This window comes from Anthonomus grandis, chromosome 13, assembly GCF_022605725.1.
Source record: "Anthonomus grandis grandis chromosome 13, icAntGran1.3, whole genome shotgun sequence".
Taxonomy (NCBI): Eukaryota; Metazoa; Arthropoda; class Insecta; order Coleoptera; family Curculionidae; genus Anthonomus; species Anthonomus grandis.
Genome location: NC_065558.1, coordinates 5,446,655 through 5,473,868, shown reverse-complemented (window position 1 = coordinate 5,473,868; position 27,214 = coordinate 5,446,655). Strand labels below are relative to the sequence as shown.

The window sequence follows — 27,214 nt, the reverse complement described above, 5'->3', positions numbered from 1 at the left end:
TAGCAGTACTGGGTCTTCGAATCTTATGTGGTTGGCAAAGGTGATTGCAACAGACATAGAGATGTATCCGAGTATCGATATTCTAAGTAAGTTTTATATTTTTATGCAAGAGGTTTACTTGTGGGGATGTACCAAATATCGTAATTGTACCTAACCTCTCTTTTTTTATTTTTAAGTTTTTACGTAAATTTACAGAAAATATTAGTTATTTTAAGATTAAAGACAATAATATATGAAAGAACATTTCTAATACGACTATTTCTATTGAATTAAAATATGAAAACTAATTCCTAACCTTAAACAATGGCCTCTCCCCTTATAAGTGTCATTTGTCACTTGTCATCTGAAATAAAAATCCTAACCTATAAAGTGCGTTGAAAACATTAAACCCTAAAAAAAATAACTTATTATTTTTATTATAAATTTCAAAAAGTGTTATTGATATTAAACTTGTAACATGGACAAAATGCTAAAGAGATGCTTAGTAATAAATTGCGGAAGTCGATCTGATCGGGATAAAGATTTGAGGTTTTTCCCTATTCCCACTGTACAAAACTCCTCAATTACTCCCAGGGCAGAAATATCCAGGAAGAGAAGAGAATTTTGGTTGGAGGCTATTGGAAGGGGCAGCATGTCAGAGGCAACCATTAAAAATGGAAGAGTATGCAGTAAACATTTCATTCGAGGTAGATGTTTACATAAATTATTGTTCCTAGTTTTTTTTTTTGGTAAATATCCTGTAATGTGAAGAAATTAGAATGAATAAAACATTTTAGGGTTTCCCACTCGGTTAACAGATGATGATGACCCTGACTGGGTTCCATCCCTGCATATGGGGTTCACAAGCACAGGCTTGAAACCTGAAGATTTCATTGATTTACAGCAGGAGGAAACTGAGGAACATTTACGTGTAAGTTTTTACAATTTATAATTTTTACTAATATAATGTTAAATATTCAAGAAATATGGATATATTTAAAAAAAATTTAATCTCTTTTATGATAACATAACCTAAAAAAACTTAAAATGTTATTTATTTCACTAAGAGGTGGCGCTGCAATTGTGTTCATTGGCTTCATAGTTTAGTTACCTTAAAACAATTATGCAAAAGCGTCCTCTATGCGTCACGGCCTTAGTTAAACTTGTCACTGTCAAAATTGTCAAACCAAACCATATGTTTATTGTTTACCCTTTATAATCAATTAAAATCTGAATCTATTAATTAAACAAACGGCATCTAAACCCTCGCAATGGTTTATATTCACTTCCCAGCCAATTTCACCGAAGAAGAACTAATGCTGCAGGCAAAATATACCAAGTTAAAAAAGAAAAAAAAAGCCGTAATGGCGTTAAAGGCCCCAAAACCGGAACCGGAGGCTCCGAAGATCCCGAAACGCCCCACGGACGCGCGGGACGCCCGGGAAGTTGCCAAAAAACTGATAAAATCGGGCGTGATTTCGGCAATTACCAAACCCCAAAAACAACCGGAGCAAGGTTTTAAAAGACCCAGAGGTTTAGAGAGAAAATTAATCTCTGAGAAAACAGTAAGCGGTTACCAGCCGTTTTCCGCGATGCAGATGGAAGATGGACCCGATAATCCCGAAAACAAACCGCCCAGAATCAAAAATCTTTACGATAACTTTGAGAACGTTAGGGAGAGACCAGAAGACAGAACTGTGGTGGAAAAACCAAAAGAAAAACCGGAGAAACCGCGTACCGGTAACACCATTTACGTCTCGGGCTACAAAATCACAGAAGACTTCTTGAAAAAACACTTTTCCACCATGGGTAACATTATAAATATATCAATGGAAATTGAAAAGAACAGAGGATTCGTTACTTTTGATAAAACTGATGCGGCTGATCGGTCCATCGCTGAAATGGATGGCAGTATGGTATCAGGGATTCAGTTGCAAGTCTCCTTGGCCCGGAGGCAACCCACCATTGATCCAGTGAATGATTCCACTTCTTCAGTAGCTTGGACAACATTGGCTTCTACTAATTCCCAAAAGGGCAGTCACAAGGACAAAAGGGATTTGGTCTCTTATGATGATTTGTTTGATGATTAGATTTATTTTTAAATTTTTGGGTGTGTGCTAAATGTTACAGTAAATTATCTGATTCTGTAATTTTATGGTTTGATTTAGAAGGTTTTATGGTTTGTTTTAATTGTTAAAAGTAAGAGTTGAGGGTGTCCAAACTTAGGAAAAACTTTGCTTTAATAAACTTTTTTATTACTTAGTATTCAGCCTTAATATAAATGTAAATGTTTACAGTGAACAGTGTTAGTTTGTTCTACTATCACTGTTGGTAGCTTCTGAGACTAATTTATAAACCTTTTTTAGGTCATAACCTGCTTCATGCACTTTAATTTTATAATAGTAATTTTTTTGTTTTGCAATAATTTTTTTCAAGTTATTTCTATAATTTTTAAAGTTTTGGTTAGCTGTTTCATTAAAATTTTGATTTAGATCTTTTTTCATTTTATCCCTAGTTACAATGCTTTGAATAATACCATTTGTGATCCAAGGCTGGCATTTATGAAAATGCTTCTTAATTGTCCTAATAATGGTAGCTTGTCGAAGCATTTTGTTTAATAATTCATTTATTATTACAGCATCAACAGCCCATTACAGATACCAAAATTACCTATAACTAATAAAAAAAAACATGCTTTATTGTTATTAACAAAGAAAAATTGTTCTAAACAAAGAGACTTTAAATTACTACCACTAAACTTAACCACTACACCCCATACACACTCGAGTTCTAAAACAAACATACATCAGAAAACAATACATAAAAACAGCAGAAAAAAAATACATTTTATCCCCTCAAGTATAAGACAGCAAAGAATTCTAACTATACAAACAAATCAAATAAAATTCAAATACAGTAAACTTACACTTAGGGAAAATTAGAATGTGTCGACGTAGTATTCATCCAGTGAATAGTAACATTTTTCGGTCAAAAGTATTTTCAATTTATGTTTAAAAGTGTCAATACATGTTGCCTCCCTGATTCCACCTGGTAAACGATTGAAAATTTTGATTCCCTCGTAGAAAATAGATTTTTTAGTTAATGTGGAGGAGGGGATTGGAAGATTTAGATCGTTCACTTGACGCGTTAAGTATCTTGGATTTGGGGTTATAAATTTAAAGCGATTTGCAAAAAGTAAACAGGCCGCCACTTCCTGAATGTAGAGGGAGAAGACAGTGTGTATGCCCAGCCTAACAAATAATGGGCGACAGGAATCTCTTGGTTTAGCCCCACAGATGTAACGTACAGCACGCTTTTGAAGCAGCATTTGTAGAAGGTAGGCAGCTGCATTACCCCAGAAGCAAGTGGCATACCTAAGGTGGGATTCATATAATGAAAAATATACAGATCTTCCAAAGGCCAAGCTCCAGGGTAGCCACTCTGACTGCAAAACAACCTGCAGACACCTTTTTGCAAGTACCGAGGATATGCTCTTCAAATCTGAGTTCTTTGTCAATGAATATACCCAAAAATTTTGTATTATCAAACTTCTGAATTAGAAAACGGCACGTGGTCTAGAGCACACTTAAAACACAATAATTTGGTTTTTTGACGATTTAGTGACAGCAGGTTTGATTCAAACCAGAGATTTACTGCCTGAACGTTAGTTGCTAATGTAGTTCGCAGAGTATCTGTGTCTGGGCTGTGCCACAGAAGTGTGGTATCATCGGCAAATAGAGTAAATTTCCCCCGTACATTAAGATTGGTAAGATCATTTATGTATAGGAGAAAAAGTATTGGCCCCAAAACTGAAACCTGAGGAACTGCCGAGGTGATAGGATGGTAATCAGAGTACTTAGATCCTACAAGCACTCGTTGTTGCCGATCTTGCAGATTGGAAGCAAACCAAAAAAAAAAAAAACTCACCGAAATCCATAATGATGAAGCTTCCGCAGCAGAATCCTATGAAAGGAATTCGGATCACAAAAAACTGCCGCCGAAACTCCACCATCATTTATCTGGGAGTAAAGCTCATGAAAAAAATTAACATTATTAAACATGGCATCATTGGTACTGGTATTTTCACGGAAGCCAAATTGAAGTCTGGTGAGGATGTTTTTGGACTTTAAAAAGGACATTATTCGATTTTTAACCAGTTTTTCGATTACCTTTGATAGCGTAGACAAGAGAGAGATGGGATGAAAGTTGGAAGGATTATCAAGAGCTCCACCCTTGTGAATTGGGATAACTTTAGCTGATTTTAGGCAAGATGGAAATATCCCCTTGCTCCAAGAAAGGTTAATTGCGTCAACTAGTTAGTGCCTTTAGCGCCGTTTCTGGAAGGTTGAGAAAAATCTTAGCTGAAAGGTTGTCTTCTTCAGTTGAATTTTTATTTTTTTCAGTTTACAGAATATCCTCGAGTTCGTTTAGGTTTGTAGGTATAAAGAAGAAGGAATTTGGAACATGAATGGCTGGCATAAAGGAAAGAGGATCCACTAAAGGGTTCAAATTTTGCTGAAGTTGTAGAGCAATATTAGAAAAAAAATTGTTAAAATCATTGAGAGAGACTTCAGGGCATTGTCTTGACTGCTTACCACAATTGTGACTAATATCATTAATAATTTTCCAACTCTCCTTATATTTGTTAGATGAACCACTTAAACGGTTGGAGTAGTAAGTTTGCTTAAAGATTCTTATCAGACGACGATACAAGGCTCGGTAAGAATTAAAATAGTTATGAAAAACTGGAGAGACAGTGAACTTTCTTATTGTGTGAAGAGATCTCAGATTTCTTGAAGATACTTTCAAACCCCTCGTGAACCAAGATTTTATAGGTTTGGATTTCGGTTTGATTTTAATCATTGGGAAGGAAGCATCAAAGGGCTTAACAATTTTTGCGTGAAAGGAAGATAAATCGAAAATAGAATTCCAGAGCTGAAAGTTGACGAAACTTATTAAAGTTATTAATACCAAAAATTCGCCCATATCGCTGTGCAGATACACTACATTCCTTTTGTATATTTGCTATTTTACATAGTATAAACTCATGGTCTGATAAAGCAGAATTTGCGACTGTACACTCCACGGAGTCATCTGGAAAATTAGAACAAATATAGTCAATAGTGGAGTTTGTTGACTGTGTTATACGAGTAGAATCTTTTACATGCATATGTATATTAAATGCCCCCATTAGATGATCGAGGCGCAGAGTAAAGACAGAATTTTTATCATTAAAGTTGATATTAAAGTCTCCTGTAAGAACTAAGTAAGCCGCCGATGGAATTTCAAATAAAAATGCCTCTAATTTTAAAAAGAATTCGCTGTAGTCTCCTAGAGGAGATCTATAAATACAAATTACATATAAGTTTATGGATTTGGAGTAAATTACAGTAAATTCAGAAGTCATTTCCTTTAGGAGATGGTTCAATTTATCTACCTGTTGAAAAGAGTTGTGTTCTAAAAAGTTTTTACATAATAATATCATACATCCACCATGAGAAGACAAAATCCAACAAAAACTAGACAAAATAACATAATTTGGTCGATCAATAAGCTCACCCGGTTTAAGCTAGTGCTCAGTAAGTAATAAAATACTAGGATAGTTTAAGTCATGCAAAAAAAGTTAAAGTTCACTAGTTCTATGTCGCAGAGATTGAATATTTAACATTAGAGTTAGTTGGCTAGGTAAAACATTATATTGAATGTGTTTACTATTCCCAAATGTTACATTGGACTGAGATGCTGACAGTCTTGGTGAAAATTCAATTTAATATTATTTAATTGACAGAAATCAATGAGATAATGTACCATGCGCTTCTTATTTATGTAGTCGCCAACAATGGGTACAAGCGTAGTTCCATTTAGGGATTCAATGCATTTTGAGATTTCGCGATGTTGCGACGTTATAAATGAATTAACTATGGGCCTATTTTTAAACAGAGAAGGTCCTATTAAAACTACGTTTGTATTATCCATGTTTCTAAGTCTTTTACGAATATCCCCAATGCTGCATTGTCCCGAGCGCTGATTCAAGTGAACCAAGAAACACAAAAACGAAGTCCGATTTAGTAAACCGTTCGGAGAATTGGAGAGTCTCTTGAAGCAGGTCTTCAGTCAGCAAATTAATTCAAAATAATCAAAAGCACTAAGTAAACAATACAAAATCCTACATAGTTTTTAGAAAATTATCTAAATACCTACTAACACAGGAACTAACGTTATAAACTATTTAAATCCTGCATACAACTTATCATTTATAATTCTAGTAAAACTTTGGAAGCTTATCAAATCTATGTCCAAGTTACTAGCATGAATATTAAAAGAATTGCACATTTTATATATTGGTGAGCTTTTAAAAATATTTGTCCTTGGAAAATCTAAATTGAAAGTCTTTCTTGGTCTCGTGTTCTCAGCATTGACAAAAAATGGAAGCATTAAAAGTATTTCTTGAGAGTTAATTTAATTTTTTTAAGATTTTATACATATACACAAGGCAAATTTTTTGGTGTCTATTCTCCAGGGAGAGCCTATTCAATTCCTGCAATAACAATAAATGGTTATAGCCCTGACTTGGATAATACCCATACTCTTTGAAAAACACGTATTTCAGAAATTTACGTTGTACACGTTCCATAGTTTTAGTCCGCACCTCATATTGTGGTAACCATATTCCAATACTGACAACACCAGACTGTCGAGCAATTTTAGACAACACTCAACACTATAAAACCCATGGTAGACCTGACAATTAATCCCATTGTTCTATGTGCTTTATTTACAAACTCAACAATGTTGTCTGTAAAAGTCAAATTACAGTCCACAATAATACCCAAGTCTTTCTCATGCTTACGGTCTTGTACTGGTGTACCATTAATGCTATACTCATATTCAATACTCATTTTTATTAAGAGTTAGAGACATAGAACAACACTTTTTTCATTAAAACTCAAATCATTACACCAGTCTACAACACTTTGTAAATTTCTTTGCAAAACATGACAATGCTCTAGTGTACTAATTTCCATATACATCTTTAAGTCATCAGCAAAACAAAAGGTTCTTGAATTACCTATAGCATACAATATGGCATTTATATAGCAATTAAAAACAAAAGGGGTCCCAATTTTGCTCTTGTATTAAATTGTGAAACAATTTTTCATTTATTATTTCTAAAGCTATTCTGCTTAATATTTTACTAATAGGTTGTCTTTTACAAATATTTAACATAACTGGATCGTGATCAGTTGAGTCCATGTTTAATATAAAAGAATTAAAATGAAGAGTTTTCCTTTTTGTTTTATTTCTAAGAAAAATGTGATCAAGGCATGATTTTTCACTGGTTGGAGCATTTATGCATGATAGAAATCCGAAATAGTTAAAAATTGTTAAGTAGGACTTTGAAATGTTTATTATTATTACTTATATAAAAATTGTAATAAATAAAACAATTTTTTTTTAGAATATCCCTGAAGCAAACATGAATTTAAATAACATAGAAACGGTCAGGGACTCCGACAATTCGGACACAGAAGAACATTCTCCATTCGCCGAATCTATTTTTGATACCTTACGAGACATCCAAGAGAATAACCCCCAAGTTGAGGCAGTTTTTATCGAGGAAGAAGATGATGCCAAGGGAAGCTCACTGTACGATCCCAAGTCCCCTTTTCATAGCGAATCCAGTGACGATGTCCAGTTTATCAAAGAAGAAATTGCGCCTGCATTTAAACCGGTCGCACCCAGTGATTATATAACGGTGAAGGCGATGTCACCCTCTCAAATGAACCCCAGCATAATGCAGCAAGGTCATACGATTGTCCTGCAAGATGGCACTCAAAACAACTCCAAATCAACGAAACTGTTGGTGATCCCGAAAGATGTTATACCAGTGTTGGCGAAAACCAAAGGCCCCCTGGCGATTAATGTGCCTGGCATCGGGCCCTTGCTTATACCAAAACCCGCGGATATGTTTCAGTCGACGCAGAAAACCTTGAATCAACCCATCATCCAAACAACTGTAATAGAGAAAAAACCGAAAGTCTTAAGATATGAACCCCTGAGAGACCCCAAGTTTTTTTGTTGGCTATATAGGGCGCATCTAAAAAGAGACCTGGACGGCTTCAGCATGAAGGACCGCTTAGGATTTTATAAAAGAGAGCAAGAGAGATGTAGAATGTGCGTTACAAAATTGAGAGGGGCCATCAGTAAACTGGAAAAATCGATTGCCGAATCGAAACACAGACTCGTCGATATCAGATATAAGAACAGCAGCTTCAAATTGGTGGACATCAATTCGATTAAGGCAGAACCGAAAACGTTCGTAAGAAAAAGATATGCCCGAAAGAAACACTTGGAATTTGAACAGTTACGGAGGGAGCACGTTTTAGAATCCAGATACTCATCGACAGATAGTGAGGACGGTTTACTTGTGACGAAAAAAGTGGTGCCATTGCATGACGACCTTCGTAATAATGAGCCTCAGGTGGTATCCAGAAGAGGTAGAGGAGGTAGATTCAATACATTGAAATATCCACCGGTAAAAGTCGAGGTAACTGTTCGGCACCAACGCCAAAGAGGTAGGCCAAGAAAAAGGGGCAGAGGCAGATGGAATAGCGTAACTGTAAAAGAGGAAGCACACAGTTTTCACAAAGACCCACTGCTATCAGCTTTCAAAGAAACCACTTTTCATGTTATAGATAATCTGAGACAGTTTCAGCAAGAGTTAGATCCAGGTAAACCCTTGCTGGTGGTCAACAAACAGCAGTGCGTCAGCGTGGACTTGGCCGAAACGCTTAATAAGAATAACGTAGTGTTTCCTCTAAGTAGACATAGTGATGTTTTAGGTAATTTAGGACCTCCTGAACTGGTCAAATTCATTAAGTTTGTCACCCCGGATGTTTTGGGGAGGCATTTGGGCGGAGCCACAGAGTAAGTTGAATAAGCGAGTTTATAGTACTTGGGGTGTTCCTTAATATGAGGCAAGTTAGATTTGGAATATTTTATTTTAGGTTATAAGTTTTATTGTTTTTTAATATCAATTTGATGAAGTGAAGGTAATTATTTGTTTCTTCCAGGCAGTTGAAAGGGTTCTTTAATCTTTCAAGTGTTTTTTTTTATTCTTCTGAACAAGTAAGTCAAGTCATATTAGTTCCCAGGCAGCTTAATTGGGTGACTGCCTGGAACTGGTTCGTGTATTTATTAATTTATAAACTGTTCACAAAGTGACGTAAGCAGAGAATGAAAATACAAGCTAATATACATAAGTTCATAAATAAATCAACTTAAAATATAAATTTACAAATTAATTACATATATCAGTTAAAAAATGTTATAAATATTAGTTTAAAAGGTGAACCTTTTCTTGACTACACAATTGATGGAGAAAAATTCATTAAGATTATAAATTGGGTTTTTGCAAAGCAAATCTACCAATTTCACTTTAAAGGATTTTGGGTTTTCAGTTCTCTTGAATTCAGTTGACGTTTAAGCAGCTGGTATATTTGAATTGCTAACTGCAGGAAGGGTATACATGTCACATTAAACAAAATGTTCAGGAAACGAAAAAAAACTTAATAGTTTTAATTTTAGTCATTGTTATTTTAAATTACCGATGAACTGTATGAACTTTCAGGTGGATTTAATGAAATGCTTTGGAAATTTAGAAAATGCCATTTTTGACTTATGGATATATACACATTAAAATGGTCTAAGGAACACTTAGAAAATAGTTTTTTCCGTCTTATAAATTTTTATATAGTTATATTTTCATACGGAATAGATACTACCTTTAATATTAAGATACCAACGAAGTAAAATAAATATTTGGGTACAAAAAATCATGCCAGAACAGCGTTTTTAGCTACTTGCACATTTTGTCGAAATAACGCAGATTATAATTTTTAAATTCTAATGCAATATCGTATTTTCTGTGGTTCCAACCAAACAATTGTGACTTAGTTTTTGTTCAATAAAAATAGAAAGACGACATTTAATTCGAGAGGAAATGCTAAGAGCAGTCGGAATGCTTGAGGCAGGAACAAGTCAAAGAGACGTTGCAAGAGCTTTGGATACATCTCCCAGTATAATTAACCGTTTGTGGACAAGATATAGAGAGACAACTAATGATGTTAGAGAACGGCATCAAGGCCCGTCGCGAGTTACCACACCTGCCCAAGACCGTTTTATAACTTTGCAAGCTCAAAGAAATCCCACGGTAACAGCCTCTGTTTTGATTCAGCAGTTCTCACGAGTGCATAACGTCGAGGTTTCAGGTCAAACTATTAGAAAAATTGCATGAGAGAGGACTTCATGCCAGAAGACCCCTAAGGGTTCCTCGGTTAACTTTAGGAAATCGAGGTGCAAGATTAACATGGTGCCAAGAACATATTAATTGGAATCAAGGAAGATGGGCCACAGTTCTTTTTACGGATGAGTCTCGATTTTCATTTCATCCAGATTCTGGTAGAGAGGAAGGAAATGAAAGTCGTTTGCGTCATGCCCGGGAAGTAGTAAGGCAACGTGGTGGATCACTAATGTTTTGAAGTGGCATTAGACTTGACGGAAAAACGAACCTCATTTTTGTGGAAAATACAATGACTGAAATTAGTTATAGGGATAATATACTACTGCCTGTAATTGTTCCATATTTACTCGAAATGGGCCCAAATTCATTGTTGCAACAAGATAATGCCCAACCACATCGAGCACGGCTTGTACGAATCGCTATTGAGGAAAATCAAATCAATCTTCTACCCTGGCCCTCTACCTCACCAGACCTTATTTTTATAATAAACAGTAATAAATGGGATTTTATTCTTTATTTTTATTTGGGCCCTAAATTATGAGTAAATTATAATCTACAAAAAAAAAGTTAATAATTATATTGTTATTTTATTCGAATAATGTAAAAAAATTGCAATAATTAACTTTTTTCCAATCTTCTCAAAAATATTAACATATTTGTATGTGTTCCCTGGACCATTTTGATGTGTGTATGTCCCATTTCTGCAGTAAAATAAAACTTCAGTCGTTTAATGTTTGACATTTGCTTTATTTTAATTATTTTAAGTTACACTTTTGTGTTAGTGAATGCTTACAAACAGTAAACACTTATTCTTAATTGGAATCCCTCTCACTTATTGGCCAAGATGAAATTTGTTGCCAAAATTTCGAAAATTCTTCAGCAATAAATCTTATTATATTTAATATGTCGGCCATTTTGTTTTTATTAATAGACAGTTTCTCAATGTAAACTTTTTTAAACTACCATGGCTCAACCCCATCTAAGTATTTCTAAAACGAAAAGTATCGATTACAGGACAGTTTATAAACTCCCGGCAAATTATTTTATTCATTGTCAAAATACGAAAATGGTGAAAGGAGGCAATAGTAAAGGAGTTTTTGTGAGAGCGTGGAACTGTTTTTCCGTAAGATTTGTTGTTTTTAGGATCAATTTGATGAAGTCAAGGTAATTATTTGTTTCTTCCAGGCAGTTGAAAGGGTTTCTTTAATCTTTCAAGTGTTTTTTTTAATTCTTCGGGACAAGTGAGTCAAATCATATTAATTCCCAGGCAGTTTAATTGGGTGACTGCCTGGAACTGGTTTGTGTATTTATTAGTTTATAAACTGTTCACAAAGTGACGTAAGCAGAGAATGAAAATACAAGCTAATATACATAAGTTCACAAATCAATGAACTTAAATATAAATTTACAGATTAATTACATACAGATTAAAATTCTTAAATATGTACACAAAAAAAGGTGCATCAGTAAAAAATGTTATAAATATTAGTTTAAAAAGTGAACATTTTCTTGACTCTATACAAAATTGACGGAGAAAAATTCATTAAGATTATAAATTGGGTTTTTGCAAAGCAAATCTACCAATTTTACTTTAAAGGATTTTGGGTTTTCAGTTCTCTTGAGTTCAGCTAGCAGGTGACTTTTAAGCAGCTGGTATATTTGAATTGCTAACTGCAGAAAGGGGACATGTCACATTAAACAAAATGTTCAGGAAACGAAAAAAACTGAATAGTTTTAAGTTTAGTCATTGTTATTTTGAATTACTGAAGAGCTGTACTTTCAGGTAGGTTCAATGAAATGCTATCACCTAATTTTAATTTGAACCTTTGGAAATTTAGAAAATTCAATTTTTGACATATGGATATATGTCCCGTTTCTGCAGTAAAATAAAACTTTAGTCGTGTAAGTAATGTTTGACATTTGCTTTATTTAAGTTACACTTTTGTGTTAATGAATGCTTACAAACACTTATTCTAAATTGGAATCCCTTTCGCTTGTTGCGGCCAAGATGGATTTTTTTGCCAAAATTTCGAAAATTATTCAGCAATAAATTTTATTATATTTAATATATCGGTCATTTTGTTTTTATTAATAGACAGTTTCTCAATGTAAGCTTTTTTTTAACTACCATGGCTCAACCCCATCTAAGTATTTCTAAGACGAAAAGTGTCGATTACAGGACAGTTTATAAACTCCCGGCAAATTTTTTCATTCATTATCAAAATATTGAAATGGTGATAGGAGGCAATAGTAAAGAAGTTTTTGTGAGAGCGTGGAACCGTTTTTCCGTAAGATTTGTTGCTCAGATATGATTTTTTATAAAGTGTCGGCCACCAATTTTTAAAATCATATAATAATTCACCGGACACTTGAAAATTTCTTCTGATTCTTGAAGGCCTTTGAAATTAGTTGAATATGTTATTAATAGTATAGAATCATTCCGTTTTATTAAGCTGTCTCTTTAATAGACCAAAGTCTCGGTCACAGTCAAGTGAGAGTATAAGGTATGTCCAGTTTATCCAGTGAACTAAGTATCATCATTATTAGAATAGCGATAAAGATCAATCTCGAATTTGCTAAAAAAATGGAGAGACCCACTTTCTGCAGTTAGCAATTCATTTTTATTAAAATTATTTCTGAGTAGGTAGTTGTGACTCGTAACTTTAGCTACTAACAAAAGAATTCAGAAATTGAATAGATGGGAATAACTGGAAAACGGAAATGACAAGATTCCCTTGAGGCTTTAAATAAAAATGAGCATAATAATAAGACAACTTTTTGTCGAGAATACCTCTCAGTTTCCAAATAACTAAGTTATGAGAACTTCCCTGGGGAACACCCCTAACAATATCTGCCAAATCTAATTGATATTCCTGGCCTATTGTGTTTCTATTATTGAGGTATGATGCAATCCACTCCAGTGGTATACCATTCCAAATGCTGGTGGATAATCAAAGAAGACTCCCATTGTAGCAGATTTGGAATATTGTAATTTTTATTGTTATGATGATCTTTCATTATTGATGGCTGGAAGGTAATTAGTAATTTATTCCAGGCAGTTGAAGTAGTTCATTCATTCTTTCAATTGTTATTTGATTCTTCTGGACGAGTGAATGAAATCTTATCAGTTCCTTAGGCAGTTTAATTGACTGACTGTCTGGAAGAAAAGAATTTTCTTGATCTACCTGAAATACGATAGAGATACGCCACAAATTCAATTGCCTGGAAGAAAAACATCATTAACTCTTAAACTTGAGAGCAAAGATTCAATTGTGATTTCCAACTGCTTAGAAGCAAAGCAAAGTAATTTTCAGAAAACATCTTTGAGCAAAAATACCTTATGAATTGACTCCGAATTCATCAAATTAAAAGGAAAATTGCTAAGAAATGCTTGAAATGAAATTATCCTTCCAATTAGCCCAAAAAGTTAGCAATATATAATATTGTCCAATAGTAATACTTACCTTATTATTGCAATATGATCCACAGTAAGACTGGCTAAATTAGACTTCCTTACTTGTATTTTGGGACACCCGAAATTTTAAAATAAGCAAACAATGTCTGTTTTTTTTGTATTGTCCATATATTAGAGATTTAACTGTATAACTGTTTTTTTGTTTTAACTTAACCTAAACCAGGACATTTGCTATAAATTAATAATCCTTTCCAACCTATCAAACACATTTGGCAACAATATCATCCCTTTTTCTACCTTCCACGGTCATTCCCAACTTCTCATGAACCTCCTTTAAAGTGACATTAGCAATTTGGGCCGCTTTAGCGTTCCCTTCTTCCAGCACCCCATATAAATACCCCACGTCGTTCAAATAATGCCCAATTTTCTCTTGAATTGGTTTTACATATGAAATTACTGCGTCTGCTACCACAAATTTGTATCTAAGAAAACATATATTATATACTTTACTAATCTCAATTAAGGAGACATACTTTCCTGTATCTATGCCTTGAACCTCTTGACAAATATCATTGACACTCTTACCACTGACAAATGAGTGAATGCTGATTAAGTTTGAAACTCCTGGTCGATTTACTGGGTCAAAAGTAACCTGTAATGAACATTTTTAGACAAGTTTTTTATCTATAACACAAGTTTATACTTCAGAAGTGAAATCTGTGACAGCTTTTTTAATATTCCTAGCAATAGTATCTGGCATGTCAGTCATGCAAATTCTGCTTTTCTCATCAGGATCCGACTTGGACATTTTCTTTGATGGGTCTCTCAAGCTCCTTACCCTACCATATTCGCTTGCTAAAAACAACTTTTACAAACTAATATAACTCACTTTTATTAAAGGTCTTACATGTTATAAGAGAGCGAGGGATAGGAAAGGTTTCTCCAAACCTCCCATTGAAAATCCTTGCTAGTTCTTGGCACAGTTGGATTTGCTGCACCTGATCCTCACCCACCGGGATATGAGTTGCCCTAGTGATTTCCTTGGTTTAACATATTCATAAAAAACATTCATTGACTTACTTATAAGATAATATATCGGCAGCCTGAAGTACTGGATAAACAAACAAACCTAGAGGTATATTTTTTAAATTTTCAGACTTCTCTTTGTACTGAGGCAAGTGTGCTAATCTTAAACATGAATATGTAATACATTAAACAGCATATTTGTATAAATAACCTACCGTGCCATAGTGGAAATGCATCCCAAACACCAACAAAGCTCGGCATGTGCCGAGACTTTTGACTGTTGAAACAAAATTGCTTTATTAGGATCAATACCGCAAGCAAGTAAAGTGGCCGTTAGTTCCAGTATGTTTCTGGAAAGTTTTTTCGGCTCCTAAAAGCTCCATTTTAGGATTAAAACCTTGGTTCCTGTAATAACTTACGTGCGGCAATGTGATCGAATGTAAATCAACTATGCTCAATATAAGGTCTTTATTTTGGTTTTGCAGTTGGACCCATTGCGAAATAGCTCCTAAATAGTTACCTAAATGTATCGAACCTGTGGGCTGAATGCCAGAAAAGACCCTGGTGGGGTACTTGGGCTCTGGAGAAGACTGGAAGAAAGTTTGATTTTTTTTTTATTGTGAATTTATTTATGGCTGATTGTTGGGACCTTTTCTGAAGAATATTTTCGCGAATTTTTCACAATTTGTCTGGATATTCGCCTTAAAATGGTCATTTTTTTATATTTAGGAAAATTGAAATTTTGAGGTTAACTGGGAGTGGCTAATGTTGCTATTGAATCGACAGCTTGCAGGGTCAGCAATAGTAGAAAGCGAAACGTTAGGGCGAGTACACACTGCACACAGATTTGACCACCGCAGGATACACGGTTATATCGAACGAAAGTATAGTCCATATGAACTCAATCCGAACAGCAGAAAAACTAAAACTCGGGGCATTAGCGGTATCTTCTTTGTAAAGCATAGGCGTGCCACAGAAGGATTGTAAAAAATATTTTTCTCTTCACAGAATGATCGATGACGTCTCCGGCTTTTATCACTGTGTAGATGGTAGTACGGGCAATTTTAGTCAGCTCACAAACTCTTTTTAAAATGTCGTTTTGTTAGGCCCCGCGCATTTCGTTTTAGGCAATTGAAAATATTTAAAACAACTCTCTGGGTTTGAACATGTAAGTCTTTATTTAAAAATTCCGATTGCGCCAAGTCGGAATTAATTTCCAAATTGTCCACAGAAACATCAAAAGGTCTCCACAATGGCATTTTAAATTGTTAGATAAAAAGTATTTAAAAACAGTGATAACGACAGTAACAACAACAGTATTAACAACGACAAAAGCAACAACAAAAACAAAAACCACAACGGTAACAACAAATTAATTTATAAAATTACGACACGCGACCAACACACTCTTAAGACACCCTGATTCTAAACCAGAAGTAAAACATAAAACGCCACTGGCACCAGACAATATACGATTTATAATATATTTTGTCATATATTTTGACAATATGTGACAAAATATATTATAACCATGTTCATATACTTAAATTTGCGGTTCACTTTCCACAGAGTTTACTTATGTTGGCTGCCCTACTCGAACGAAAGAAATGGCTAATCGCCGCTGTATATCCACGCCTTTACATCATTCAAACCTTACGTCGTGTGTCAAAGTTTGTCAGTTTGACAGCGAATATCAAAACAATTAGGTTATATCCACGTGTGTGTGTACGTGAGTGTACTGCCGGCTGGAATTATTTGAAATTTAATTGAAAAATCCCTAAAATGGCAGAAACGGGAGGAGAAAAACTTTCAAAAAAGTAAGTTTACGAAGTTTCCGCATGGACCAGCTAAACTTTTCCACATAAAAAAAAATGATGCAATTTCTTAGAAGGCAACTGTCCACTACTTCCGGACTTGCCAATTTATCCAAACGGTAGGTGGCCCTGGGCGATTTTAATCTAATTTTATAATTTTTACCTTTTAGCGAGTTAAAAAGGCGCTTAAAAGCCGAACAGAAGGCGAAAGAAAAGTCTGAAAAGGCCACCGCCGCTGCGGCAGCGGCCCCCACAGAAGCCAAGAAAAAAGATAAGTTTTCCGAGGAAGACATTAGCCCCAATGAATATTTCAAGTTAAGGTTAAACGCCGTTGAGCATTTAAAGTCTTTGGGAGGCGCCCATCACCCTTACCCGCACAAATACCACGTTACAACCTCACTGGAAGAGTTCATAGAAAAATATTCTTATTTAAAAGACAATGAGGTGTTGGAGAGTGAAATTATTAGTGTCAGTGGTAGGGTGCACGCTATTAGAGCCTCAGGGGCCAAATTAATCTTTTACGACTTAAGAGGTGAGGGCACTAAACTTCAAATCATGGCCACAGCAAAACAGTATGAGAGTGAGCAACTGTTTGAAGAAGATACCGATAAGATTAGAAGGGGGGACATTATTGGGGTCAAAGGGGTTCCTACCAGGACTAAAAAAGGAGAATTATCAGTAATACCTCATAGGTTGACTTTACTGTCGCCATGTTTACATATGCTGCCCCATTTACATTATGGTTTGAAAGATAAGGAGACCCGGTTTAGGCAGAGGTACTTGGATCTGATTCTTAATAGTAATGTGAGGAAGATCTTTCAAACTAGAGCAAAGATTATTGCTTATATTAGGAAATTTTTTGATGAACTTGGTTTTTTGGAAATTGAAACTCCTATGATGAACATGATTGCTGGAGGTAAGAGTTAAATGTTTGAAGATTTAAAAAAATTGATTTATCTTGTAAATATTTTTTTTTAATATTTATTTATTTTTTTATTTTTATTTATTTATAACATCATATTATAGTTACACAGTTATAATAAGTTATTACAATATCAAAATTATGCAGTTATATTCCCCTAGATGCAAGCATCTGTATGGGAAGTAACAAATGAACAGTGTACAATAAACATTTTTCTTCTGTTCAACTCATTTAAAGAAAAAATATATACATTAATATGAGATCCTAAGTATATTTATAAAATAAGTACAGTGAGGTAATAAAGCACCTAAACAATTTAACAAGGGAAGGCATCTACTAATATTAGGATACAACAGACTTAAACTTATTAAGATTGTTTACAATACATTCCCTCATTATTTTTGAAAATTTTTTATTTTTGATGTAATATGTTTAGGTAATAAATTGTACAGTTTTGGTCCTATAAATTTAATGGATCTCTTTCCGAACTCATTACAGCATACAGGAATAATTAGTTGATTATCTTCATTAGATCTAGTGTTTTGGTTATGGTTTATTGGATAGCTAATATTTTCACGTATGTAATTGTGTATGAAGCAACAAACAGTTATACAGAATAAAGTTCTTATGTTTATATAGGTTTCATTATAAATTTCTTTAGTAGGGTATAAGAATGGTTTATTAAGGATTATTTTTAATATTTTATTCTGCATTATCTGAAGAGGATTTAAAGAATTGTAATGCATACTGCCCCAGAGTAATATTCCATATCTTAGTAATGATTCCACTAAACTTTGGTATATGGTTATAAGCATATTTCTGTCTAAAATATTTCTAATAGTGTAAAATTTGTAGACTAGGAAATTTAATTTTTTTGTTAAATGTGCAGTATGTAAGTCCCATTTCATGTTACTATCAATGATAATTCCCAAATACTTTACATTTGATGCTTCCTGTATTTTATCTGGTAGATTTTGAATATCTAAGTGTGTGAACAATGGTTGATTTATTTTAGTCTTTGAGAATGCAATATAGTTGGTTTTTTGGACATTTAATGTTAATTTGTATATATCAAGCCATTTTTTTACAATCATAATTCCAGTTTGCGCACATTTTTTACTTCCTCCCACATATCTCCGTCAAAAGCAACAACAGTATCATCTGCATATAAAATAATTATACCGTTTATGTTTAAAGTTGTAAGTGAGTTGATGTACAGAATAAACAACAGGGGTCCCAGAACGGTCCCCTGTGGAATCCCAATTCTCACTGTACATAGGTCACTTAAAGTGTCATCTATTTTAACGTACTTTTGCCGCTCCACAAGATAGTTCGCAAAGACCTGTAACACGGGACCCCTCACCCCGTTTTTCTCAAGGACATCAAGAAGCTGTTTGTGGGGCACCGTGTCAAAGGCCTTTGCCAGATCCAAAAATACTGCTAAGCACTTTTTGCCAAAATCCAATTTATACCTTACATGTTCAATGAGTTTGTGCATGGCATCACCAGTACTCAAGCCTGAAGAAAAACCAAACTGGTTTTCAGACAAAAGTCAATTTTTATCAAAAAACCAGGCTAGTCGCTCCTTTAAACACTTTTCGTACAATTTTGCGAAATTAGAAATTGTACTGATTGGTCTGTAATTATCAATTAAACTTTTGTCTCCAGATTTAAAAATGGGGGTTATAATGGATGTTTTAAAAGATTTAGGAATAATTCCGGTTTTAAAGATTAAGTTTATTATATATGTCAAGGGTTCAATTAGATAAATGTGAAGTTTTTTAATTAGTTTTGCTGAAATACCATCATGTCCCGGGGCACTGTTACTTTTTAAAGAGTTTATACGCCTTATTAATTCACTGTGATCTACTGGCCTTAAGAACATTGAGTTATTTGCATTTTTTAATTGAAATATATTTGACGATAACTCCTGAACTTAACAGATTATAATTAATCTGGCATTGAGGCCTTAGACAGTTTAAATACAACAGAGATAGTGGTTTTTAAATTATATTAAGAAAAGCTTTAACAGAATTTTTTTTCTGTTAAGGTGTTCTTGTTTTTTCAGAAAGTCTGTAGGCTATGATACACAACCTTCCTGTCCTGACCTTTTTTTTGTATGTGCATATTTAGGCCCGAGTTTTTTGTTTGTTCATCTATTATACCCATGACGCTCCTTATTTTATTTAAGAGTACAATTTGTATAAAGATCTTTCTGCACTTTATACACTTCTTTTTATTTTTAGCTCAGTTAGTTCTTTATTTTTGATTTCATTTTTGACTTCCTTTTGGATTCTGTTTGCTGCCTTCTTCCAGTAGGGTATGTTCGTAAGAGCTCTTGCATGACATAAAGCTCAAAATCCATGTTTTCTAATAACAAATTAATGTGCACTGTATCAAATAATTTTCACAGGTCAACAAACACAGTTATTATGTACCTGCTTTTATCTATCTCATTGGTTCTGTTATCTGGAAGATCTACTGTTGCTCCCAAAGTGTTGCTTTTCCTTTGAAATCCATACTGATTTTTATCAAATTTGAAGATGTTGTCTATGAACTCTTAAAATTTTCGCTTTTATTGCTTTTTCCAGGATTTTGCCAAAGTGCCTCAAAATTCAAACAAAGAAATTGGTCAATACTTGAATGTCCTGTTCACTTTTTTTTTTAAAAATAGGCAGGCACTGTATTTGATAACATTAATTCTTCTGGAAATCAACCACTAGTTAGGATATTATTTGTTAAATCTAGGTCTAACAATTTTAAGCAGTGTGTCAATGTTGGTGATTCTGTCAAATATTAGGAAGATTAATAATGTTTTTTTTCAATTACACACAAGAGACTCCAGATCACAACATTTCTGATCAAATAATTTTGTGATCTGTTTCATAGTGCACTGTAAGTTTTATTTGTTCCTAAATGGTCCAGAAGTCTCTGATAAGTATACATGGTTTTTTGTTGTTCCACTAATTTATCAATTCTATTTATAAATGCATTCACCTTAGTTAATAATAATTCTTATATTTCCTCAGTACAAAGTACAAATACAAAAATACAGTTCCTTAACTGAAGAAAATGTAGAAATTTAATATTAAAACTAATAAAAATAGTCACATGTTTTTACAACACAATCTTCCTTACACTTCTCACTTATTATGCTAATCTTAAATACTAAACACAAATTATTGAGATTTTAAAATGGCTATTATGTCATCAGTAAAAAGCATGAGATAATAATTGTCAAGAGTTGATTCTGTCATTTATAAAAATCAGAAAAAGGAGGGGTCCCAGGATTGATCCCTGGGAAACTCAAAGTTTTATGTTTAAAACACCAGACATGCTTTGATAAAGTTTGTTGTATTTTACCTGATAATTAACTACAAAGTAACTGCTGACTCATATCTTCAAACCCATATTGTTTAAGTTTTTGTGAATATATCATGAGAATCATTATGTCACTAAGCAGAGCTGCCGCACAAAGGCAAAAGAAGGTACACGCAAAAATTAAGTTTCGAGATAAACGAGTTTAAAGGTAAATTTAAGGCCACGTATTTATTATTTGTCCGAATTGCATGAAAATTTAAATTCAAGGGTTTTCTTAACTTCTCTTTTCAACCAAATAAATTTAAATTGATTTAAACAATATTTAAACAGTGTTTTGTTGATTACACTACTTTGCCTTTATATTTTTTTTTAACGGGCCTTAAAAATGGTAAACTAAGGTATAAGCACTTACCCTACTTTGCCTTGGTACTAAGGTCATGAAAAAATAGATAAGGACTGGTAAACTAGTGTATACTTATACACTAAATTTGAAGAAATGGGAAGATATTGGGGTTTAAATTAAAGAACGTGGAAATATACTAATTTTTTAATATAAACTTGCTGGAACTTAAAATTAATTTTCGCAGAAAAGATTTTTATAAAAACTATAAAAAAAAAATAAAAATATAAAAAAAAACTCTAAACAAAATTGTTAAAATAATTAAAAAAAAAACTCTTAGGTTCAAGGTTTTAAAACTTAACCGTATTTGTATATTTAGAATTTGTACCAATAATGTCGATTTAATTAACAAAATAGGTGTAAAGTATACAAATACGATTTTTTTTAATAAGGAACCAAAATAGGAACTAAAAAAATATATTCTTGGAAGCGTAAGAAAGATAGAAGTTTTTAAAAAGGAAGATATTTTTCGTTATAGTCTTTGTACAAATCCCTTATAGACAATTCAGCTGGCTAGGTACTTTCTATTTGGCCCGTGTGCTCTTCTATAATGTGATGGTTTGGGTTTATAGGAATTTATACGGTCTTTAATTGGAGTTTTGCTTTTTTTATTTGCTGGAGTCCGTTTTTCTCTTTGGTCTGCTAATAAGGGAGTTGCTATTTGTGTACCATGAGAATCATTATTGTTTTTTAACTTATAGTCTACCACCATCGTACTTTTGTACCCCAAAGTTGTCACAAAAAATTTTTGGCATATTTTTTACCTGCTCGGCTTCACCGTTTGCGTTAATTTTTGGCAAGGTATATGTTCTAGAACAATTTCTACGACTTTCCAGATGCTTACGTTTCGCTTAAGTTTCGTGAATTTGCTTATAAAGCCACATCGTTTGTAAATCCTTATCTAATGACCAAAATCGTGTATGCAAGTCTTTTCTTTTGTCTGAATCGTATGCATTAAGGCATTTTTTAGTCCTGCAGTTCCAGGTGGGAGGCCCGATAGGATGTTTATTTTTATTTCTTATAACTTTTTCTTTTGAAGTACGTGGTCGCTTTTTATTCTATATTTCGAGTCTATTTTCTTTTACATCTGATTCTGTATCCTCTTGACTATCAGCTTCACCGATCTCTTCTATGCTATCACCTATTTCTTCTATGTTATCACCTGTCTCTTCTATATTATTAAAAGTCACGTCTCGTACTTCTAAATCTGAGTCACTATCCATATTGATATTCTGTTGTTCCTCCCTTGAGAGTATATAATCCGGATCTGCAATGTCATCATCCTTGTCCTCAGGATCAAACAGCAGGCGACAGGAAGGAGACGCTTCTCTATCATTTTCAATACACAAGCTTGAATTTTTCTCTTGTGAAAACACAAAATTATCCAATAACTCTACATTGGGAAGGCTTGATCTGTTTAAGTCAGAGCTTGTGTTTGATATATCGGCAAGAACATTTTTGTCCTAAAATTGAAAGAGCTAATGTTCATTTAGGCCAAGATAGAAACATTAACTGTTGGATAGCCAAAAAAAGACCTTTTTAGTTTCGTATATCAGGTCACATATTTTTATATCCGGTAAAAAATATTAGACCTACCTACCATCGCGATCAAAAAAAACTGGGACAAAAACCAACATTAATCCTGGACTATTTTTTGAAGGTAACTGTTCAACTGACACGAAACGTCAAACTCCTTTAAATCCCACTTTAACCTATTTCTTATCTTAACCAAAAAGTAAAGTTTTGGCAAACATTTGACACAAAAAATAGTCCAGGAGATCTTATAAGGTGTCCCAGTTTTTTTTTTTATCGCGATGGTACATAAAATGTACAGATTTATAACAGTATATTTCCTAACTAGTGCAGAAAGTCTAACTTTTGTGCACGCGATTGGACTTGGCTGAACGATGTGAAACAGAAAGGTGATCATCTAATCACGTGCGGAAAAAATACCTTTTATAGCACGTATTAAAACGCTATTTTTTCTATAAGTGTAAACAAAAACATAAAAACAAAATTTTATTTAATACTAAACACAATAAAACAAGAATATTGTCATCAACTTGACAATTCAAACAGATTGATTCACTCAAAAAATTAATAAAAATATAAGATGCCAATTTTAGACATTTTAATTTTTCGCACTAGTGCGGAAAGTCACACTTTCAAAACAAAAATGCGCGCGGAAAATTGACACTTTCCGAACGATCGCAGAAAGAATAATTATTTTACCCAAATTGTATAAAAACTTTCTTAATTGAAAATGACTCAAAAAGGTTTTAGATTTTTAGTAGGTACTTTGGCTCTTACTTTGGCTTCCAAAACTCTTAAAAATCATTAAAAATTAAAAAATAACACTTTAGTTAGATTTACTATTTAAATCTACTTAATTATTAGGTTTTATTTTTATTTACTACATAAGTATAATCAAATAAAAATAACACAACACACTTACCAAGTTACTTTTTGATTTAAGAATACTATTAACCATCCTTTTGGTCCTTTCGGAATATATATTATTTTCAAACACAAACTTTAAAAAAACAATTGTTTAAAAACGTCTACTAACTCTCGCGGAGAGATTTGGGCAGACTGAATTAAAAAGCGCTCCGATACAAAGGCAAAGTAGTGTATATGCGCGAGTACCATACTTTGCCTTTGAAACGTCACATCAAATTTTAATTATTTTCAATGGCAAAGTAATGTATGTGCATATACACTACTTTGCCTTTGTAAGACAGTTTAAAAAAATATTTGAAAAACTAAAATGTTAAGGTATGAGCCCTTACACTACTTTACCTTTGTAAAATTATTTAAAAAATGTCGAGTACCTTCTTTTACCTTGGTTTCACCCCAAAAAATATGCATATGCAGTAATTTGGCAGGGTGCTAATTCCCTTATTTTTTAAGATATCAGGAATCTTAAAAAAATGGCATATAGAGAAAAACGAGGAGATTTCGAATATGCAATAATCTTATTTTGCCATTTTTTGCGAGTACCGTCTTTTGCCTTTGCACGGCAGAGCGAATCCATAAGTAAAACAGACTGCTCTAAGTTTTTGGGGATTTTTATTGATTACATAAATTATGTAGAGTTCCAGTTTACAAAACAAACATTTGCTAAAAATTTAAGTCAAAAAACTCATAGAGAGAGCAGAAGCTTTTCTACTCTCTCAATGTAGACAGTACTCTCATCAATATTTGGGGGGCCTATAGATTCAGTATATTATTAATTTTAATGGTGTTAAAATACTTTGCTCCCTTACATTTAGTTTTTTTCTCTCAACATTTCATTGATAACTAGCTAAAGTATTACTCTTTACCCAATAAATTCTTAGGGGCAACTGCCAAACCATTTGTGACCCACCACAACGAACTAAACATGGACCTCTTCATGAGAATAGCCCCGGAATTATACCACAAAATGCTGGTAGTCGGAGGGTTCGATAGGGTCTATGAAATAGGCAAACAATTCAGAAATGAAGGCATAGATCTTACACATAATCCCGAATTCACCACCTGTGAATTTTACATGGCTTACGCTGACTATCAAGATCTAATCAGTATTACTGAATGTTTACTTGCCGGAATGGTGAAGCAGATACATGGCACTTATAAGGTGAAATACCATCCTGACGGTCCGGAGGGTGCTGAGGAAGAAATCGACTTTACTCCCCCATTTAAGAGGGTGCAAATGATCCCAAGCTTAGAAGAGGCTCTTGCTGTTAAGTTTCCTCCTGCTACAGAGTTTGGCACGGCGGAAACGAATAAGTTCTTAGACGAACTGTGTGCCAAACACAATGTTGAGTGTCCGGCACCGAGAACCACTGCCAGGTTATTAGATAAGCTCGTAGGAGAGTTTATCGAAGAAAAATGCATTAATCCGACGTTCATTATGGAACATCCGCAGATTATGAGTCCCTTGGCTAAATGGCACCGGTCTATCCCAGGATTAACGGAGAGATTCGAACTGTTTGTTATGAAGAAGGAGATTTGCAACGCCTACACCGAGTTAAACGATCCGATGGTGCAAAGGCAAAGATTTGAGGAACAGGCGAAAGATAAGGCGGCGGGAGACGAGGAGGCTCAACTTGTCGATGAGAACTTCTGCACGGCACTGGAATATGGTCTGCCACCCACCGGAGGATGGGGTATCGGTATCGATAGATTAACAATGTTTTTAACTGACAATAATAATATTAAGGTACGGGCGAGATAACTGTTTGTTTGCTTTAGGATTAAATGTAAAGTGTTTCGTGTTTTTTTTTGTTGCAGGAAGTTTTGTTGTTCCCAGCAATGAAACCGGATGACCCCAATAGGAACAAGGATGATAAGGAGAAGGAGAGTGAAACACCAAAACCAAATTAATATCGTATTTATTTATTTATTTTATGTTCGATTGAATTTAAGCATTAAACTTTCAGTTGAAGCTTTAACATATTTTATTTTTCAAAGTATATTAATTACACCACAACTTTACTAGGGATATAGTATTTAAGTACATTCTTTAACATTTATTTTTTTTTTTTTATTTATAATACGGGAAAACCCCATTAACTGTAAATTTTACAAAGCAATAATATTTACATAAACAACTGTCATAATCTAAACCTACTTAAAAATTTAATACCAAAGTAAAAAACACCTATACTACATATACTAGAAACAACCTTAATAATTTATATGCAAGAATGTAAATACAAAATTTTATGCACAATTATGAAGTAAGTGACCTCTTTAGTTGCATTAAGGAACTTATGTTAAACACATCAATATTCGAATTGTTTAACAAATTCATATACCTATCCATAGGATTATTAATTCCATAGGATGTTCTGTGGAATGGAATGTTAAAGGTTACATTATGGCGTAACCCGTGATGAGGAACATTAACGACCCAACAGATCAGGGCAATCAATAAGCCTATTAACGATCTTATATATAAAACTAGCACCAGAAATATTACGGCGTTGCGACAGTGTCGGAATAGATAATTAATTGACTTTCAATATAAGAATAGTCATGGTTCTCAATAACAGTTAAAGTTCTATGAGCACAATATCTCAGGAATTTATGTTGAACTCTTTCTAAAGCATCGATATGAATCTGGTGGTATTGAGACCAAACTACAGAGCAGTACTCCAATATAGTTCTTACTAGGGAGCAATTGCTTCTTGTTGAAGAGACTGAGAAATATGAACAGTTTTTCATAACAAACTCTAGCAATTTTGATGCTTTTAGAGAAATTGAATTAATATGATCAATAAATGTGAGTTTCTCATCAAAAATAACTCCCAAATCCCTAATAGATGCAACATAATTCAGTGGCTCATTATTAATGAAGTAATTGGATTGAAACCGGTTGATCCTGCGAGTGAAACTAATAACACAACATTTCTTAACATTTAAATGAAGATTGTTTTGTTCACACCAATTATTTACATCAAACACTGACTATACAGGAAACAGTTAACTATATCATTAATAAATAAATCAAATAATAAGGGTGATGTATGCCCTCCCTGAGGGAGACCTGATGTTACGCTAATAGGATCAGAAAGATGTCCACCTACCCTGACCCTTTGAATACGGCCAGTTAAAGAATTTTTATTCCAACTCACAAAATCAACATGAAACCCTACTGAGATCAGTTTTGACAGAAGAATTTGATGATCAAACGCCTTACTAAAATCGGTGTATATAGAATCAATTTGTTTATGATCCTCTAATTTACTCATAAGATCAGATTGGTAACAGATCAAGTTAGTGGCAGTAGACTTATTCTTGCAAAACCCATGCTGTGAATCTGATATTAAGCCTTTGCATAACCAAGAAAGTTGATTACCTATAAGGCTATCAAAAAGTTTACGTATTGAAGATTGAATGCAAATACTTCTATAATTATCTATGACATCCCGCCGGCCAGCTTTAAACAATGGCACAATAAAACTTTCCCTCCAGGCAATTGGAAATGTGGATGTTTGTAAGGAAGCATTAAATAACAAAGATAAAGGAATGGCAAGAGTACATACAC

At 33.7% G+C, this 27,214-nt stretch overlaps 4 protein-coding genes and 1 long non-coding RNA gene across 7 annotated transcripts; 3 read left to right on the top strand and 2 right to left on the bottom strand.

The window, feature by feature from the left end:
- Positions 1 to 360: 360 nt before the first annotated feature.
- LOC126743557 (uncharacterized) lies at positions 361 to 16,481 on the top strand. 2 transcript variants are annotated; one of them, XM_050450701.1, is made up of 5 exons: positions 361 to 686; positions 777 to 910; positions 7,439 to 8,711; positions 8,823 to 8,907; positions 16,293 to 16,481. In XM_050450701.1, the coding sequence occupies exons 1-5, from the start codon at positions 458 to 460 to the stop codon at positions 16,336 to 16,338; spliced, it is 1,767 nt and encodes a 588-aa protein (XP_050306658.1). In that variant the 5' UTR covers positions 361 to 457; the 3' UTR covers positions 16,339 to 16,481. The 2 variants fall into 2 exon arrangements, with proteins under 2 accessions (XP_050306658.1, XP_050306657.1); XM_050450700.1 differs by having other exon boundaries at positions 7,439 to 8,907.
- Positions 1,149 to 2,472, top strand: LOC126743561 (negative elongation factor E). Its single transcript, XM_050450706.1, has one exon. The coding sequence runs from the start codon at positions 1,251 to 1,253 to the stop codon at positions 2,067 to 2,069; it is 819 nt and encodes a 272-aa protein (XP_050306663.1). The 5' UTR covers positions 1,149 to 1,250; the 3' UTR covers positions 2,070 to 2,472.
- On the bottom strand, positions 13,845 to 15,531 carry LOC126743560 (tryptophan--tRNA ligase, mitochondrial). Its single transcript, XM_050450705.1, has 8 exons — positions 15,373 to 15,531; positions 15,143 to 15,313; positions 14,939 to 15,093; positions 14,778 to 14,885; positions 14,605 to 14,726; positions 14,401 to 14,552; positions 14,231 to 14,349; positions 13,845 to 14,179 (listed from the first exon to the last, which is right to left on the bottom strand). The coding sequence occupies exons 1-8, from the start codon at positions 15,436 to 15,438 to the stop codon at positions 13,957 to 13,959; spliced, it is 1,116 nt and encodes a 371-aa protein (XP_050306662.1). The 5' UTR covers positions 15,439 to 15,531; the 3' UTR covers positions 13,845 to 13,956.
- LOC126743558 (lysine--tRNA ligase) lies at positions 16,377 to 25,616 on the top strand. 2 transcript variants are annotated; one of them, XM_050450703.1, is made up of 4 exons: positions 16,377 to 16,540; positions 16,708 to 17,453; positions 24,519 to 25,384; positions 25,456 to 25,616. In XM_050450703.1, exons 1-4 carry the CDS (start codon positions 16,506 to 16,508, stop codon positions 25,546 to 25,548), a joined length of 1,740 nt encoding a protein of 579 aa, XP_050306660.1. In that variant the 5' UTR covers positions 16,377 to 16,505; the 3' UTR covers positions 25,549 to 25,616. The 2 variants fall into 2 exon arrangements, with proteins under 2 accessions (XP_050306660.1, XP_050306659.1); XM_050450702.1 differs by having other exon boundaries at positions 16,506 to 16,656.
- On the bottom strand, positions 21,314 to 22,858 carry LOC126743562 (uncharacterized). The gene is made up of 2 exons (XR_007662922.1): positions 22,781 to 22,858; positions 21,314 to 22,643 (listed from the first exon to the last, which is right to left on the bottom strand). It is a non-coding gene; the product is annotated as an uncharacterized LOC126743562 (long non-coding RNA).
- Positions 25,617 to 27,214: the final 1,598 nt, after the last annotated feature.